Source organism: Argopecten irradians, chromosome 8 (assembly GCF_041381155.1).
Source record: "Argopecten irradians isolate NY chromosome 8, Ai_NY, whole genome shotgun sequence".
In the NCBI taxonomy this organism is placed as follows: domain Eukaryota; kingdom Metazoa; phylum Mollusca; class Bivalvia; order Pectinida; family Pectinidae; genus Argopecten; species Argopecten irradians.
The window spans coordinates 40144945-40164811 of NC_091141.1; the positions used below are offsets into that span (position 1 = coordinate 40144945).

At 34.6% G+C, this 19867-nt stretch overlaps 1 protein-coding gene across 6 annotated transcripts in view; it reads right to left on the reverse strand.

The window, feature by feature from the left end:
* Nucleotides 1-19867, reverse strand: part of LOC138330356 (tumor protein p53-inducible protein 11-like) — a 166480-nt gene that overhangs the window by 27966 nt on the left and 118647 nt on the right. The window contains exon 1 of one of the 6 annotated variants that reach the window (XM_069277933.1): nucleotides 19262-19451. The exons of 4 other annotated variants lie outside the window; for them this stretch is intronic. In XM_069277933.1, coding sequence (XP_069134034.1) covers nucleotides 19262-19311 — 50 coding nt within the window. In that variant the 5' untranslated portion in view covers nucleotides 19312-19451. Of the gene's footprint in view, nucleotides 1-9475; nucleotides 9938-19261; nucleotides 19452-19867 lie in introns of those variants that run through there. One more of the 6 variants, XM_069277932.1, reaches the window with a different exon arrangement.

Below are 19867 nucleotides of genomic sequence, written 5' to 3' on the forward strand. Positions count from 1 at the left end.
GGTACACATTTTAGTGGTTTTAAAAAACGCCATTTTTCACATGTGGAGATAAAAAATTGCCAACATTCCAACTGTATCTGTAATTAGCGTCAAAATTGCTTTCAAAACAAGCATTTTGCACATTAGGATAATAAAAAAATGGAAATTCCAAATTCTTCTAAAAGTTCTGAGATATATCCTTTGGCTAAATGGTTTAAATGTTTCCATGGAAGCAACTGGAGGTTCTGATTAAACATCTCGTTTCTTGGTAGAAAAAACCAAGTCTATTAAACTAAAAGGGCCTTAATATCCTGGAGAAGATTTTAGATTATGCTCAGAAGGTATTAATTATCTATTCCACAACATGCAGTGAAAGATAAATCTCACCGGCATCTAGCTATTCTAATTACCATATATTACCGTATTGGTCCTAACGTGAACACCCATACCATACGTAAAACCCCAAACGCATTAATAATCTTCAGTTGGTCAGACATATTCATGTGGTCCCCCCCCCCACCCCCCCCCCCCCCCCCCCCAACACATCATTCAACCAAGTCACCCCTAAAATTTCATAATGAACTGTTCCAGCCTATGAATTAGAAGAGTTCAAATGTGTCTACAGGGGGGACTGAGTTAAATTGCTCCCTGACAAGTGAACTGCTAAATTCTTGATAAAAACAAATGTACAGTCTTTGCATATTGACTGATCGCCAGGTGTAATATAGCCACGCCTTGTGCTCGCAAAACGCACATTGTTTCTATTCAATGTTGGAGCATTATAAACATCATAGCACACACAATACAAAATGCAAAGTCACATGCGGTTTGATTGACAGCTGGTGATTCGCCAATTACAGAGTTATCTGCCCTTGGACGTATGCAGTTGATGCTTACATTTATTACCTATATGTGAGTTTTGTCTTATTTTGAGAGAAAATCAGAAATTTTGCTCACAGTAAACTTAAACTTCAACAGTATAATGGTATCATTAATGCAATTATAACTATACCCACATGCGCAGATAACTTTGAAATATAGTTAAGATTTATAAGTTTGCAGCTGTTGCATGTAATATAAACATTATTCAATTCATATCATTATCTATATAGCCAATATTTATTTGACTGATTCAAACAGAAAAGAGTTTCAAATCTGACAATATGAGTTGGAAAAAACCAATAACCATTAATTAGTACTCCAACAGACCTAAAAGGAATGTCTAATATTCTCATATAATCACATGTGGGGCAGCTGTCAAGTACTTACTGCTGGTTGGTGGGTTTTTTCCAGGTACTCCGACTTTCCTCCTCAAACAAACCTGGCATGTCCTAACATGACTCTGGCTGTTTAGGATGTTAAACTCATAAAACCAAAACTCCAATATTATCAAGCTCCCAGGATCAAATACCAGAATGAAATTACAGCTAGACAAAACAAAATATTCAATTACCTTGGAAACATTTCTGGTAACTGTAAACAATGAACCCTTATCACTGGATCTCATTTTTATGATCAGGTTGCTATGGAAACAAAGATTGCTACACTTTACCAAGTGTATATCTAAATAATTCTTCTTTGAGTCTAACCGAGATATGTCAGCAAAGATATGAAATTACCATCTGAACTTTAACAACAGTTACACAAATTGTATACCTTCTATGTTTAAAGGTTTTTGATGCATTCTTGGCAGAAAAAAATAATTAAAAGATCAAATTTTCAAATACCTGCCAAAATATATAAAAAATGTGCATTCTGAAAGTGGAAGATTACAGCAGATATATTTACTGGTAGGCTTAATAACCCTTTCATCCCTGAAGACATACTTAGACTTTCCTAAATCAAAGACTAGAATATTCTATTATGAAATTTCAGAGGTCAATAAACATGGGAAGGTTGTGTCTATACACTTTGACCGTTCAATACAACCAACACCTTTGATCAATTAAATTTGCATTCACTGAATGTTAGGAGTGAAACTCAACAGACCTGCTACTTGAAGTATATAACTTGACAACTAAGTTTGAGTGTATTGAAGGTAATTATACACCAACTTGAAGTGTTATTTGTTATTTGACATTTTTGACATAAGTTTGAGCATAAATTGACATCAAATTTGAATGTAAGTTGACATAAAAATTGAGCATCAACCAACATCAATTTTGAATGCAAGTTGACGTCAAGTTTGAGCATAAACCAACATCAAGTTAGAATGCAATTGATATCAAGGTTGCTCATTAATTGACATTATGTTTTAATGCAATTTGACATCAAGTTTGAGAAATCAGGGATATATTTCGCAGACAGTTGCTATACCTATATATATCATAGGTTTTAGATTAGACTGAAAATTGAAATTACTTGAAATAATTCACATTTTATCCTGGTTGGCAACTGGCCAAATTTATTTGGTAAACACTGGGTTCGGACTCTGTTTCTCCTATCTAGCTAACTTCCTACTAAGAAAATAAACAGTCTTTCCAAAGAAAACCGATAAGAAATTTGATTTATTACTTATGAAAAGTATATACCTGGTAGCTATAGAATATTATATGACCCACAAAAAAACTTTGCTGGTCAAAGGCCATTTGAATTTGATGTAGAATTTGAAACTTTAATTGTCATTTTGTTAGCAAAATAAATCAAGTTTAATTGTAAAAACTAGATTTTTACCAGATGGTTAGAAGAATGCACTAAAATCAAAAACCTTTCTTAAATATTTTGAAACAACAAATCAATCATTAAAACATATCAAGCAATATTCATGTTTATATTCTAGAGCAGATGGGACCACGAATCCACATTTTTATGATATATTAAGATTATTTGTAGTAATTCCTCTACGGGCGCCAAAAACCATAAAAATCATTTACCATTCTATTTTGATTCCAACTGATGCTTACAGAGATCTTCCGATTAGAAATATTTCTCAAACATTTGGGATGAAGCTGGCTTTTTCACAAGCTTTTTGGTGAAATTTGGTTAATTCGTTCCTGGACTTAAGAGATTCACAAACATTTCTAAACTTATTCACCTCTGGAGACTGATTTGAAGTTCCCCAAAACTAAAGCTGGAACAGTTTCATTACCAAATTTCAGAAGTGAATGAGCTAAACTTAAAATTTTCCATATGAGCATTAAAAAAATAAAAACAAAAAATCCTTTAACTTCAGATTGTTTAAGTTCTGTGATAATGGTTTCCTATGGTTAATTTTAAGCTAAGGAATTTCTTTGGACTGCAATCCCAGATGTTGGCCTAATTAACTCCTTCGGTGACCCCTGAAATTTCATAATGGGCTGGTCTAGACTTTGATTTAGAAGAGTCTAAATGTGTCTTCAGGGGTGAATGAGTTCAGGCATTAGCTTTCTAAGTGAACCTTAAGAGTCATGGCTGGTTGTAAACACCCATTAGCACACCTGCCTCGAGATTATACGAAGATAATTACAGGTGCGACTCGGTACGTGTAAACTGACAGATGGAGAGAGGATTCATCACGGATTTATATTTTGGCTAGGTTTCCAATCTGGCTGTATAATCATAAGCTCTAGTTTTACCTAAACATCCGTATATAGTTCTTAATTGGCTTTATTATTGTATAGGCTATAGAAAATGCACCATTCCATGTTTGTTTGTTGATGTCTATTCATATATGACATGGCGTTTATTGATGACGTCATGATGATCAAGTTGTTTGCTTGAATAAATCATTGCCTGAAGAGACCGCACTGATAGCCAAAATAACTCAAGAATTTTTTTTTTTTTTTTATATCTATAGCTTTCACTCCATTTGAACTTTTTTTACCAAAAGAAATAGCAAGAACAACCGTCAACTATCAAAATCCAAGATGGCTGGCTGCCTTTCAGCCATGTTGTTGACAAATCCATCCCAAAATACAAAAATACACAACTGTAGGGTCCTTTGTACTTATATTAAGTGGTAACAAGATAACTGACAGATTGATGAAGAGAGCATATAAGAATATAGATAACAGGCTACAGACAAAATTTTTTTGATGATTTTATAGTCTAGAATCTTCTTGTTACCTGCCTTAGTGACAACCTCTGTATAAAGACCACCTGCATAATAAGAAAAAAATAAATATAGCGGTCCCATATTCAATTTCAATGTAATTTGACCTTTGGTTTTTTTTACTATATAAAGACCATTTTTCCTCCCCCCCCCCAAAAAAAAAAAATTAAAGATATGAGGCATTATCTTTGTTGCCAGGTTTGAATGTATTGTATATGTTCACTTTAGTTTGATGTCCTAAAAACAGCCAAGGTCATTTAAGGATACGCCAGGATTAAATTGGTGGAGGAAAGCCAGAGTCCCCGGAGAAAAACCACCAACCATCAATGAGTACCTGGCAACTGCACCACGTGGGATTCAAACTTGTGACCCAAAGATAAAAAGCTTGTAGTAATATATCACATTTTGTATACTTAAAAGTGTAAATCTAACATAATTACAGTCCTGGTCTATGATTGGCTGCGGGGAATCTCGGGTAACGGTTGATTGGGCTTAAAATCCAATAAAGAGTCGGCATCAATTAAGATACCCAGGGTTCTAATTAAAAGGAGTGTCCTGCAATTGTGTTCATTTGTCTATAAATAACTCCACTGGCCACAGCCATATTGCATTCAAGTACACCATGTTAGGAAAAGGTGATTTTCTCTATAATAACTACAGGAAGGATGTAAAATTTCCAAGAAAGTTAATGATTTACTCGTCCCCATCCATAAACAGAGGATGGAGGAAGTTCCAATTAGTTCGCCTAATAGGTCTTTGAGATGCCATTGACGTCATGTGCTGTCATCAACAGGGACTGAAACGCTGGGTGCACTGCAACAGCTAGTGCATCGTGGGAAGGGATTGGGAATATTTATAACTTATATGGCTTCAGCAATTTGATTTATCAAAATTACAGCTAAATATATACATGTGTTGCATAATCTATTCTAGTACATTATATATTGCAATGTGATGTTACACAAATTAGACCATTATAATACATTGTCATATGTTTTCACAAATTTTGACAGAATTAAAAAAAACAAATTTAACCTTTTAAGTTTTCAAGAGGTGTGTCACAAATATTTGATTTGTTGAAATTAAATGTAGCAACCTGAAGCATCAATTCTAAGATTTTGTGCACTTTTCATTGATCTTAAACAAGTACAATTGCAATGATGAATTCAAGTATCTGAGACAATTTCTCATTTCTGGCATAAAAAAGGCAAGGACTACTGCTGTTAAAGAACAGGGAAAATCATATTCCTGTCATTAGTGCCCCCGCCAACAGGAAATCGAACCCAAAACTGACTGAGCTAAAAAAAAGCATATATTGCTCCGTTAGATGAGTGACAGAGACCGTATTATTAAACCACACCTATCCGATCTGTATTTATAGTGTCACCATGTCTGTATAACAACCACCTCTATATAATGACCACCTCTGTATAAAGACCACCCCTGTATAATAACCATCTCTGTATAAAGACCACCTACATTATAAGACCATCACTGTATAAACGTCAGTGACAGAGACCGTATTATTAAACCACACCGATCCGATCTGTATTTATAGTGTCACCATGTCTGTATAACGACCACCTCTATATAATGACCACCTCTGTATAAAGGTAACTTCTGTATAAAGATCATCCCTGTATAATGACCACCTCTGTATTAAGACCACCTCTGTGTAAAGACCACCTCTGTATAATAATCACCTCTGTATTAAGACCACCTCTGTGTAAAGACCACCTCTGTATAAAGACCACATCTGTATAAAGACCACCTCTGTATTAAGACCATCTCTGTATAAAGACCACCTCTGTATTAAGACCATCTCTGTATAAAGACCACCTCTGTATTAAGACCATCTCTGTATAAAGAACACCTCTAAATAAAGACCACCTGCTTTTTTATAAGACCATCTATGTATAAAGACCTCATCTGTATAACAACAACCTCTGTATAACAACCACCTCTGTTTAAAGACCACCTCTATTTAAATACCACCTCTGTATAAATACCAACTCTGTATAAATACCAACTCTGTATAAAGACCACCTCTATTTAAATACCACCTCTGTATAAATACCAACTCTGTATAAATACCAACTCTGTATAAATACCAACTCTGTATAAAGACCACCTCTGTATAATAATCACCTCTGTATAAAGACCACCTCTATATAATGACCACCTCTATATAATGACCACCTCAGTATAAAGACCACCTCTGTATAATAACCACCTCTGTATAATAACCATCTCTGTATAATAACCATCTCTGTATAAAGACCACCTCTGTATAATAATCACCTCTGTATAAAGATCATCTCTGTTGAAAGACAACCTCTATATAAAGACCACCTCTGTATAATAATCACCTCTGTATAAAGACCATCTCTGTATAATGACCACCTCTGTATAATAACCATCTCTGTATAATAACCACCTCTGTATAAAGACCACCTCTGTATAATAATCACCTCTGTATAAAGATCACCTCTGTATAAAGACCACCTCTGTATAAAGACCACCTCTATATAATGACCACCTCTGTATAATAACCACCTCTGTATAATAATCACCTCTGTATAAAGATCACCTCTGTATAAAGATCACCTCTATTTAAATACCACCTCTGTATAAATACCAACTCTGTATAAATACCAACTCTGTATAAATACCAACTCTGTATAAATACCAACTCTGTATAAAGACCACCTCTATTTAAATACCACCTCTGTATAAATACCAACTCTGTATAAATACCAACTCTGTATAAAAACCACCTCTGTATAATAATCACCTCTGTATAAAGACCACCTCTGTATAATAATCACCTCTGTATAATGACCACCTCTATATAATGACCACTTCTGTATAAAGACCACCTCTATATAATGACCACCTCTATATAATGACCACCTCTGTATAATAATCACCTCTGTATAAAGATCACCTCTGTATAAAGACCACCTCTGTATAAAGACCACCTCTGTATAAAGACCACCTCTGTATAAAGACCATCTGCTTTATAAGGCCACCACTTTGGGTTCCAAATATCTTTAAAACATTTTGTCCTATTTGTATCCCTTGGTTCAGGTCTTATAGTATATTGAAATATTTCAAGATTCATTCCAGGAATTTCATCACAAATATCTCTGTTGTGATTCGTGTTCTGAAATTACAATACCTTAATTGACAAACACTAATGGTCTAGCTTGCTGTACAGACTTCAGCACCAGTGCCTAATTGAGAGACTAAGCAGTGCTTTCATATGGATCTACAGTCCACACACACATATTTATGGTCAATATTGGTCAGTATTGATATGATGGTCAGTAAGGGGTCATCCTTGTCTGATACATCTCCAGTAGAACACGACAATATAACATATCTACTCATCATGCCCACTCCATCACGAAGACAAACTAATGTTACCCGCTCTATTTGGTTATTTTATTGATTCAGGGGCTACAATTTGTTGTTGTCTGACGACAGTTCACAGGTGTATAGATGCCAGCCTATTCATCAACTTCGCAACATTTTAATGGCATCCAAATGGAAATGGTTATCATAAAGGTGTTTTATAGATCAAACATGCACGTCCCCAACAATACTGGTCAGAAGATAAAATGGATATAAGTGATGGACTAAAAACTATTGCTGTTAAAAGAAATTGATTTGCCTATGAGAAATCTTAATATTACTTTTACTGCACATCAAGTACATTGTACATGCATGTTAATCAAACAATTACAATCAGAACAATTCATTTGCTTGTATTGTTTTCTTAATTGAATCCAAACATTTGTCAAATCGGCGATGATCAACCTAGTCCACATTCCCTCTTATACAATATCATTACATCCAGGGGTCCAATAAAAATCAACTTTGATGCCTTAAAACCTCTCTGACACGTCTTTGGAGTAATACACCAAATTTTAATTGTCAGGGTGATGAACTTTTCTTCATATTGTTACAAAATATATCATTATATATATATATATACAGTATGCTAATGACAGTCAGTATTGCATATCAACAAAATGAAAGTTATGAGAAATGGTCTGGTCTGTGCTATCAGGGTGGTCCAAATTGCCGCTTAATCAGCAGACACGAAACAATTCCTGCTCATAGGTGTTTTTTCTTTTAAAAAAAGGCCCTTTGTGTACATCAAAAGAAAGTTTGAAAGCTAAATAAAACAAGTATAGGTTAATTATCCAAATAGGTTTATAAAGAGCTTTAAACTATTAAAAAAGATATATTTATACAGTCAAATATGTCTAAGACCACCCAGTGAACCAAGAAAAAAGTTCTTTACTGACAGGTGGTCTTTATACACAGGTTGAAATATGTTGATATTGGTCTTTTGGGACCATGAGAAGTTGGTCTTATGGAGCAGGTGGTCTTTATACAGAGGTGGTCACTAAGGCAGGTTAGGCTGCACATGCGGAAAAACAGAACCAGTTTGTGAGAATGTAACGAGCAAATTACAAAAAAAAACAAATAAAAAAAAAATGAGTTCAATGTAAACAAGCTCTACTCGTATTACAGGTATAGTATGGTCTATAATTAGAAGCCATCCTACGGTTTATTACGGAAGCCATAAAAAATCGGAGCAAAAAAGATTGTCTTTGCAGTTACTAATTAGTTTGGCATCATCAGCGAGGAAGGTTAATGATGTATATGGCCATTTTAACCCCAGGGATAACAACGAGGTGCAGGTGATTATGGCCCTGAACCGTCAGTTCAGAACGGAACCTGATCTTCTGAAAAATTATTACCCATACTAACGTTGTACCAATCGAAGTTGTTCTTGTAACCAACAGAATATGTGGTATAAAAAATCTTAAGACCAACCGAACGGATCAATCTTCTACAAAAGTTATACCCATAATTACAAAATAACGAGACTGTTTTTGTTACTGACTATATAAAAGGGGTATAAAAACAGTAGAATTAAATCTTTATGATACAAGAAATTAACAAAATTCAGACTAATATATAGCTGTTATGTTTCCAAAAGAGAAGCTATTTTTATTAACAATTGAGAAGAAAATAGCAAAATTGGTAAAGACAGAAAAAAAAAGAAAAAACAAATCTAAACCTGATAAAAAAGTTTTTTGTTGAACAAAACATTTCCCCATACATATTGTAACTATAGTAACAGTGCAACAAACCTTTGGTTGCGTTATTGATATATATTTTTTGCATTAACATTCACCTTATGGCTTCAAAATGATTTTCATGAAAATTTTTGAATGTCGGCATTGATGTTCACAAAGAGTAGACTTTATGATGAATGAGATGTCATATACAATGAATCCAAGAGTATATTATTCTCACGGACGCTTTCGAAAGGATTTTAATAAATGTCTTAGGTATGGTGTATGAGGTATGTAGATATACGATAGATAAACAGCTTTAAAGTATTATATAGTGTATTATCTTTATATACTCAATGTCTATACTTACCCGGCAGTGGAATTATTATAGTCACACATTATTTTTCCGTTTTGCATCATGATGAGTTCATCATTCGGAAACGGTAAATTCCTACAGGAATTAATAATCCGCAGCCAACACCGCAAAAATGCAAGAATGTCAACAAGTTATAGATATCCTGACGCAGACTCCCAGTAGATTATCCAGGAGTCCTGATTTTTTTCCCACCGGAGACACCAATTCCAGATGTTTCCTTTAACACCAAGGGATAACCTAACTCCTTTGGAAACACTCCGGGGTATCTGATATCATAAATCCATGCAGAGTTGATGTATATATATGTATAGGAAGACCCCTATATTGCTGTAGAACCTACAGTGATGTTGGAAGGGTAGCCCTCCACTATTCCATTATAACAGTGAATGTGTCGATGGAACACTAGCTCCACAGCTATACACACACAGGGGAAGCCTGGACACTGGAGAAGAGCTCTATAAAATCTCCACAACAGGCTTCTGTTGATACTTAGCTGCTCTCCTTTTCCTAAGATTCTTAAAGCCCCACAAGCTCTGTCTAAAGACAATGTTAATCTCCAGGTATCGGGTTAGACACATTCAATCATGTCCCGAGGGAAGTGAACATCTAATGATACAGACCTTATAGCAAATAATGCTATGGTGGTATATATAAGATACTACATACAGAATCTTGATGATTATAATGTGTATGCACAGTTTAAACACCTTAAACAAATATCCCTTTACTGTCAAAGACACATTGGAGCGTTACTTATTTCTTGTAAGATAATTTATATTTTAATTTACATACGCTAGCTATGACATAATGTGGTGAAGGGACAAATTGACATAAAACTTCCTGGTAAGACATGTTTCCACTATTAAGACACACTGAAACCACGCTGCAGCGATTTAAAACAGATTTTAACTAGAACACTGACACGTCAGAAAGGGCCCCGCTATGTGTCTGACGTGCTTAAAGTGGAAAAGTAGTATTTTGACAACGAATTCTTCTGTGTTAGCTATATGTTGCTAATAAATAATTAATGTCAACATTAATTGGGAAACCGATGATGGTACATTATTATAATTCTTTGGAAAAAGTCTTCCAAGTATTTAACTTGAATCCTGATTCCAAGCTAACATTACATTAAGAGCATACAATAAACTCAAATAAATTTGACCTTGACCTTTGACTTAGTAACCTTGGCCCATGACCTTACCTTTGGACAGTCAACTCCTTGTTTAATTCTGAACAACTTTGCATCATAGTGTTATAACAAAATGTTTATCAGTTAAGAGCAACAACATTGTGATTTTTTTAAATGTTAAAATCCAAGATGGCCGATTTTTTAATTTAATTTCAGCCTGAAAAATTACCAAGCAGATCTAGGATGGATGGGGAATCATCATGTAAAATATGGGGAAAATACTCCACTCCCTTCCATCATTAATGTGCAAAAGAAAAAAAACGGACAGACGGACGGACGGACAGACAGACGGACGGACAACCTGATTACTATAGGGCACCCGCATCTCGATGCGGGGCCCTAATAACTCTCAGCTGATTTCTGGTAAGGCAATATCCCCATATCATGGCTGATCTAGAGAAGCCATATTCTGACATTCTTATACACACAAGATTTTGTTTGACATATTTTCCTTATATCATATCATTTTTCCTGTAGACAAATGAAACATATTGATTTCTTGTACAACTATGTGATGGCACGTTATCATTTAATATCTTAATTTCTTGTAAGACACATTGACACCATACTGATTTCTTGTGAGACACATTGACACTGTACTGATTTCTTGTAAGACACATTGACATCATACTGATTTCTTGTAAGACACATTGACATTATACTGATTTCTTGTGAGACACATTGACACTATACTGATTTCTTGTAAGACACATTGACACAATACTGATTTCCTGTTAGACACATTAATTTGATAATATACTGATTTCTTGTAAGACACATTGACACTATACTGATTTCTTGTATGACACATAGACATTGTACTGATTTCTTGTAAGACACATTGACATTTTGGAGGACACATTGACACTATACCTATTTCCTGTGAGACACATTGACACATATACTGATTTCTTGTAAGACACATTGACACTAAACTGATTTCTTGTGAGACACATTGACACAATACATATTTTATGTATTAAAGATACATTGGCACTTTACCTATGGACACATAGACACTATACTGATTTCTTGTATGACACATTGACATTGTACTGATTTCTTGTAAGACACATTGACACTCAAATGATTTTTGGAGGACACATTGACACTATACCTATTTCCTGTGATACACTATGACACTATACTGATTTCTTGTAAGACACATTGACACTAAACTGATTTCTTGTGAGACACATTGACACAATACCTATTTTATGTATTAAAGATACATTGACACTTTACCTATTTCTTATTAAGACGCATTGACAATAAACTGATTTCTTGTAAGACACTTCAATATCATTCTTAATAATAAGATAAAGTAGATCAAGCCAAAACTCCAGGGTTACAAATCAGAGTTTAATGAGAAAACCCAATAAACCACCAGATATTTCTATAAATAGCATTGTACGAGATGTCAATTTTGATTGGTCACAAATCAGATTGTGAATGGACAGGAAACATGGGGCAGGCTCTGGGAAACAAGAAACGAGGATTGATGAATGTGGACAGACAAGTCTGATCAATATAGATCTCCGACAATGGTGTATACATATATCTCTCTCTTAGATCTTCCTCCCCAGTCTCAAGTATCTTAGAGATAGCACTTGATCAGTTCTCATATACTTAGCTCGTATATACAGTTATATATATACAACTTTGTTATATATTCAATTCACTCTTTAAAGTGTCAGAATTAGATATATATATATATATATATATATTGCAGCTGGGATGAAATCTTATCAGCTGTTGAATATTTATATTGCATCAATATAATTGCTTAACTGCATACATTGTATACATTTAATTGGTAACATTTAATTGGTAATGTGATATAACACATATATTATGAAAGTGTGTAAATTTACACACTTATTCTGACCAGGCAATTAACAGCCGCCCCCCTTTAATCTGATGCCCCCCTACTCTTTCCTATCCCTGTCTTCTCAAAATCCCTAATGGAGCAAATGTTAAAGTAATATAATATACCACTAAGCCCTCTTCTTCTTTGCAGAGGGTTACCAGTTTGAAACCTATCCTGTGGGCCAGTTGCCATTCAAAGTTGACTGTTCATTATGTAGGTTAGGTATGGTTTTTCTCTGGGTACTTTGGCTTCCCTCCGGTACTTTCTTAACCTTGTACATCCTTAAATTACCATGATCGTTAATAAACCAATTAACAACAGTGTCAATAGAGTTGAATCATCATTTGACAGACAGGTTCATATTCAAAGGTCCAAAAATTTGAAATTCATCATGATGGTCACGGTGTGTGGTTAAGATGTCCTGACATATTACCACAAGCCCCAACACCTCTTGGTTGCGAGTTCAAATCCCATATGAGGCAGTTGCCAGGTACAAACCACAGGTCGGTGGTTTTTCTCTAGGTACTCCGGCTTTCCTCCACCAACAAACCTAACACATCCTGAAATGACCCTGACTGTAAATAGGACGTTAAACTGATCATACCAAAACTAAACCATGTTTCATAGCTCATGGTTAAGGTGAAACAAAAGTTGACTTTTTTTTAAACATATGCTTGGAAGTTTTAGAACTACAGTTGGTACTTTAAATCAATAATTCAATAGTTTCATTCCTGTATTATAGTCATTAACTGGTTGGTGAGAGACGAAATCCTAATCAGAGTCTGTGAAATCGACACCAGCAGTACATTTCAGGCGTTGATTTACATGTAGGAGTCATTATTTCACAAAATTTCTGTGCATTATCATTTAATTAATGTCATTTTCAAATGAAATTTGGACCACAAAAAAGTGTTTAATGAATATGTATGTCTTGTTCCTTTAAAGACAACACTCTGAATTTCAGAGCAATAGCAAAAGCGTGGAGAACACATTTTCTATTTCATGTTTTTATTAAATCTGGACATTTTATGGTCAGAACTATATATATATATATGTTCTATTTATGATGTGCATTTGGTATGAAAGATGTCATTAACCCCATCTGAATACAATCTATGTGTGTAGATAGAAATATATAATTATATAAATTACATGTTTTCCGCACAGAATTACCACATATCAATATATAGTGTAAAAGGTGAACCAAAAAGGGCAATAACCTTTATAAAACTAATTACTCCCTATAACTTCTAACACAAGCTCCCCTTTCCCAATTCTTAACACAAGCTCGGACCCTCTCCCCATTCCTAACACAAGCTCTCCTCTCCCCATTTCTAACACAAGCTCCCTTCTCCCCATTCTAAAAATGAGCCCTCCCCGTCTACCACTCCTAACACAAGCCACCTCCCCAAACTCCTAACATAAGCCCTCCTCCCTAAGCCTTAAAACAAGCCCTCTCCCCTCTTCTAACATAAGCCCTTCCCCTTCACCACTCCTAACACAAGCCTCTCTTCTAACGATTCTACTTCGAGCCCCCCCCCCCCTGCACCACCAGAGACTACCTGTACAACCAGAGACCTGCTCCTCCCCTATGTTACTGCCTTTTGATGTTAACTACAGTAATTGCACCATTAGCCAGACTCTTCAGCCATTTCCTAATGTTCTGGATACTGGACAAGCCTTTAAGACATTCCACTCATATACCAGTTAAAATATGAAAACCTTGTGACCCCTAAAACTTTACTCTCCAGGCTTTCCATCATCAAAGTTGTAATGAATTCGAACTATCAGCCTTTTAACACCTAGGTTTTGACTTTACTATAAAGGTTTCCATGCAGGCCCTTTTAACTCTTCAAAGAGACAAGCATTCAGCACTATAAGGCAATTAAAATTCCTACAATGAATATGTATGTGTAGATAATGTTGATACAAAAAGAATGAAGCAGATATGCTCCCTTGTCACAAATCCCTGTGTTACAAAGCGGTAATATAAAATAGAATGATACAGACATACTCCCATGTGACAAGTCCCTGTGTATCTAACATTAATACAAAATAGAATGATACAGGCATGTTCCCATGTGACAAGTCCCTGTGTACCTAACATTAATACAAAATAGAATGATACAGGCATGTTCCCATGTGACAAGTCCCTGTGTACCTAACGTTAATACAAAATAGAATGATACAGGCATACTCCCATGTGACAAGTCCCTGTGTACCTAATGTTAATACAAAATAGAATGATGATAAAGGCATGTTCCCTGTGACAAGTCCCTGTGTACCTAACGTTAATACAAAATAGAATGATACGTGACACTCTCCCTTGTGACAAGTCCCTGTGTACGTCTCTTAATAGTTAATACAAAATAGAATGATACAGGCATGTTCCCATGTGACAAGTCCCTGTGTACCTAACATTAATACAAAAAAAATAGAATGATACAGGCATTTTCCCTTGTGACAAGTCCCTGTGTACCTAACGTTAATACAAAATAGAATGAAACAGGCATACTCCCTTGTGACTTGTCCCAATGTGGAAATAATCTGTAATCAAATTTCCAAATGGCGTCCAATCACATCAAACTTGATTAGGACAAGACTTGCGGTGTAGTTCAATCTCTCCTAAACCGAGACATGACTTGGTAGAACCACAAAATCAGTGCTATGTAATGGCCTCTGACCTGTAACACCATACCGCGAGAGCCTTCATAACTCTCTGTTTTTTTTCCTTGGTGTTGGTGGTGATGGAGTTTATTTAGTTTAACGTCCTATTAACAGTCAAGAACGTTTAAGGACTGCCAGGTTTGTTGGTGGAGGAAAGCCAGAGTACTCGTGAGAAAAACCACTAACCAGCCTATCTGTGCCTGGTAACTGCCCAAATAGTATTTGAACTTGAGACCCAGAGGTGGAGGGCTTGTGGTAATATGTCGGGACATCTTGAATATACAGCACCATAAAATGTAGGGAAAATCTGATCACCTATATCAATCTAGTTTATGTGTGAAACAGAAAAATAATCTTTTTTTTCTTTGCGACAAATAAAGAAATTTTACTACATTTATGCTGTGAGTGCATTTATTTTGGTGTAAATGTACTTATGTTTTAGCGTTATTAAATAGATTAAAATAGCTAGCACAGTATATATTGCAATCTCTCATTCACAAGAAACTATTTTATACATCAAATCAAATGTCCAACATGCGATATTGCAATTACGGTCTGAGATTATTTTCTCTGAAAGATATAATGCTAAAAGATAAATTTTGAATTTCATTATTACCATGAACACACTTCCTTGCTCAACTACAGTGCATCTAGGCTGTATGTAGAAAGATCATTTAATCACCCCTGAAGATACATTTGGCCTCTTCTAAATCAAAGACTAGACCAGTTCATTATGAAATTTCAGGGATGAATGAGTTAATTGATAGTTTGGGCTCTTGCTGCTTAAACTTATCGTAGTATCTGATCTAGATTTATTGCAGCCGATAATAAATCACTATATTAATTGCCAATTAAAAACTTTAAAAAATTAAATCTGTAACAGGAAATTCCATTTTATGTATCTTACCCCAATTTTAGATTGCAAAAAGATTACTGCCTTCATACCTTTTTATTCATTTCCTTCAAAACACTTTTGTAATACATTGTATCATATTTCATTTTTATTTCCATCTCCAGGTATCTTTCAGTAAGCCTTGTTCGTAAATTATGTATTAGGTCCATAGACATTGTATATTTTGACCAAATGATAGCTACCGTATCTGACCTACCCCCATCTCTGTAAGCGTCCTGAACTCTATTAGACCTTAATTTCACTCCCATTGAAATAAATACTGACTGAAATATGACAACTTAGTAGGTGTCTTTGTTTGATTTCTTTTGCAAATTAATGACTTGTCTTACTATGTGCAATAATTTTTGAAAGGTTAATCTAAATTTGATTTTTAATTATTTAGCGTCCCCTTATATTAATTTCAATTTTTAAGTGTCCTGTGCACTTATAGGGTCAAATATATTTAAAGCTTTCAATTAGTTGGCTGTGGTGGTCCAATATAAGAGAATGATTAATGTGTTTGACTTTCTTTTTTACGGCTTTATCTCTTAAGTTGTAAAGGTCGTTTGGACCATTCAAATACATTACAACATGCACCACATGTCTCAGAGGAAATAATGCATTGCCAACATTGCAGCAGTTTGGTGATTTTTCTTCAGGAACTTTGGTGATCCAAACACCTTGTATACTTCCATAAGACAAGCTTTTGCAGTAAAATACATTCATCAAAAAAAGCTTACCAAAACTCTCCAAATATTGGAATCTCAAATACCTTTTTTTTCTACTCGAAATAAAATAATGCTGTTATTAATTGTATATTTTCATTAGATAACTATTAGCAGTATAAAATACATTTGCCAAAGAAAGCTTAACAAAACTTGCTAAATATTGGAATCTCTCTAATTATCTCTTTTTCTCATAAAAATTGCTATTATTGATAAATGGAATCCATGAAAAAATAATGAGATAATAAAAAGATATAATATCAATATTGATAATGAAGAGATATGGATGCATATTTCTAGACAAAATGTCTACTGACCTGATAAAAGATGTATATTGATAAAAATTTTCAAAATGTTCGCTGATTCCACATGAAACAGTTTATGGTACACAGTACCTTATACTTAGCAGAACTATTGTTGGAACCTTATCCAAATTTAGGTTTCTGTGAAGTATTGCAATAAGACTTCCTCTTGTTACCAATTCTAAAAAGGTGGGCGTCGAGTTTTCAATATAGAATAGAATTATACCATAAAAATAGCGTTAAGACGTCATCACGCCACTTCCCGTAGGAAGGACAAAAATAAGCAGCGCTCCTCAGCTAATGACCTTATCCAGGCGTTACTCCTATAATCTAAAGGTCATGATAGCATGAACATCAATGTATTGGCTTTAAAACCAGCTCGAAGTTAGCAAAACAATGGCTTATTGTCTCTCTATAATTTGATAACGGAATTTTGTTTGAAATTACTCAGGTGTTAGTGATGAATATTAGATAAGATAATTATGGTCTATATATATATACTGTATAGTATATACAGCTGTGATATGGAAAAGCTTCATTAAGAACAGTTCTGGTCCAATATACAATAGACATGTATAGCTCATACATAATCAATCCCAGAATATATTTCAACCTCTCCAAAATCAAGCTCTTGTGTCAAGAACAACTTGTTTACAATTTGAGCTGATTTGTAGCTAAGTTCTGTAATAACAACATATTTTCTTGTCAATGTTTATGATGTTTTCATAATTATAATCAATAATACCAAAACTAAACCGTTATAGCAACGTATTGTAATCAAATCCTGAAAGTTGGAGTACACATGTACCAATTAAAAATAATTCCATTAATTGTAAGCATGTAATTACTCCAAAAGATTCTCGAGAACTATAAATAGCTTCATATATAACGCAAATATACAGGTAAACATACTAATAGCGAATTTAAAATTTCATTGGCTGACAAGACACACTAATTTACCCTAAACAGAAACATGTATATAGTTTTTTAGTTATTTAGTCGAAATATTAATCTACGTTAATAAATAAGATCGAATCAGGTAACATGATATATACATTAGACTCAAAGACAGTTTTAAATTGAAGTCTTAATTCTAGTAATTTGTGATCTAGGAATCTCCGGATGAGAACATGAAGCCAAATTCATTATTTCTTATAAAACACGATAGCTTTACACAAGAAATACTAGCGTGGCTAGACTGAACTCATTCCCTGTCCAGTAAATATAACAATATTAGCTATATTTGTAAGAGATGGTATATGGACAGTTCATTGGTTGGAGTCAGAAGTTTAAAAAGCAGTAATTAATATTGTATGTACATGGTACCATATAGCCGTTATTTTCGTTTTGCAGGAAATAATGCTACTTGTAATATGATTGCGAAAATTTTATCAGTGAAATATTGTCTCTGGTTAAGGTGAATTATTAATTCAGATTTCATAAAGGAATAAAAAAACTTATCAACCTACAGCCGTTATCTGTTTAATGCATCTTTTGAAGGACTTAATTTTCTTAAACAAGTTTAAAAATGGTATTGCTGTTGATAAGAATTTCTCAGCTAACTAGATTATCTCCCCCTAGTTTGAAACATTAGTACCTGACATTTCACAGAGATGAAAAATTATCAAGCCAAATTTTAGTGATCACAGTATTTTAGTATTTCGGACTTGAGTGGTGAATCAAGCCAGTCCGAGTGACTACTCCTTTCTAAAAAAAAAAACATGCTTAAAGTAGATGTCAATAGAATATAAGAATTAGAATGAAAGAGTACTTCAGCGGCCAGTCCTTTGCATTTTAAAGTGAGCTGATTGATGATGTGGGGTGGGGTGTGTGATGGAAATTAAGGGGTTAAAGGGTTGAGGTGGGGTTTAAAGGGTTTTAGGGGTACGGTGGGGTGGGTGGAGCTGACAGAAATGAGTTAAGGGGTGGGTGTGGGTATAGAGGTAAGGAAGGGGTTAAGGGGTGGGGTGGGGTAGGGTGGGTTGGGGTGTGGTCAGAGTAAGAGAATTGGGGTTTTTAGGGGTGGGATGAGGGTTCAAAATGACGTGTGGGTGTAATTATCGAAAGGGGTTTCAAGGTGTGGGGTGGGAGTAAACTAGGGAGGGTGTTAAAAAGTTACATTTGAGACAAACCTGGCCGTTGGTGGAAGTAGTCCTTCTACCTCTAACTCATCTCCGGCCATAATGACAGTCCGACAAGGATGTACTAGCCACAAGGATAAAGTTTATCTGTGGTCAGAAACTTTTTCGCACAAACAAAAAAATATCCAAGAGTAATTTGGTGATCTGTTTTTTAGCACAGTTTTTCTCACACAATCAGGTTATCACAATTGTTCACCACAGTTTGGCTTGAATGGAATGTCTGTTTCATTGATGAAATCAATGACTATATTAATGTCAGTGAAAATTTACACCGATATCAAATCCTTGTATGTTAATATCACAGCAATTAGTCTCTAATTGACGTGTTAGAATTAGACAAATCAATATCTAAAAATGACCGTCTGCTTTTTGCATTCAGGTACTGCTAACACTTTCCATGGTAGCCATTCTCAAATAAATATCATCCAATATTTTTTGAAAATGTCACAGTTTTTTGATAAAATTGTCTCAAAAGTTTGGCAAATTATATAGTTCAAAAGTCAAACTTTTTTACAAACAGATGCAATATACCTCTTTTAATTTCTTCAACTGGAACTACGAAAGTTATATCATAATCCATATAATCCACATGTACAT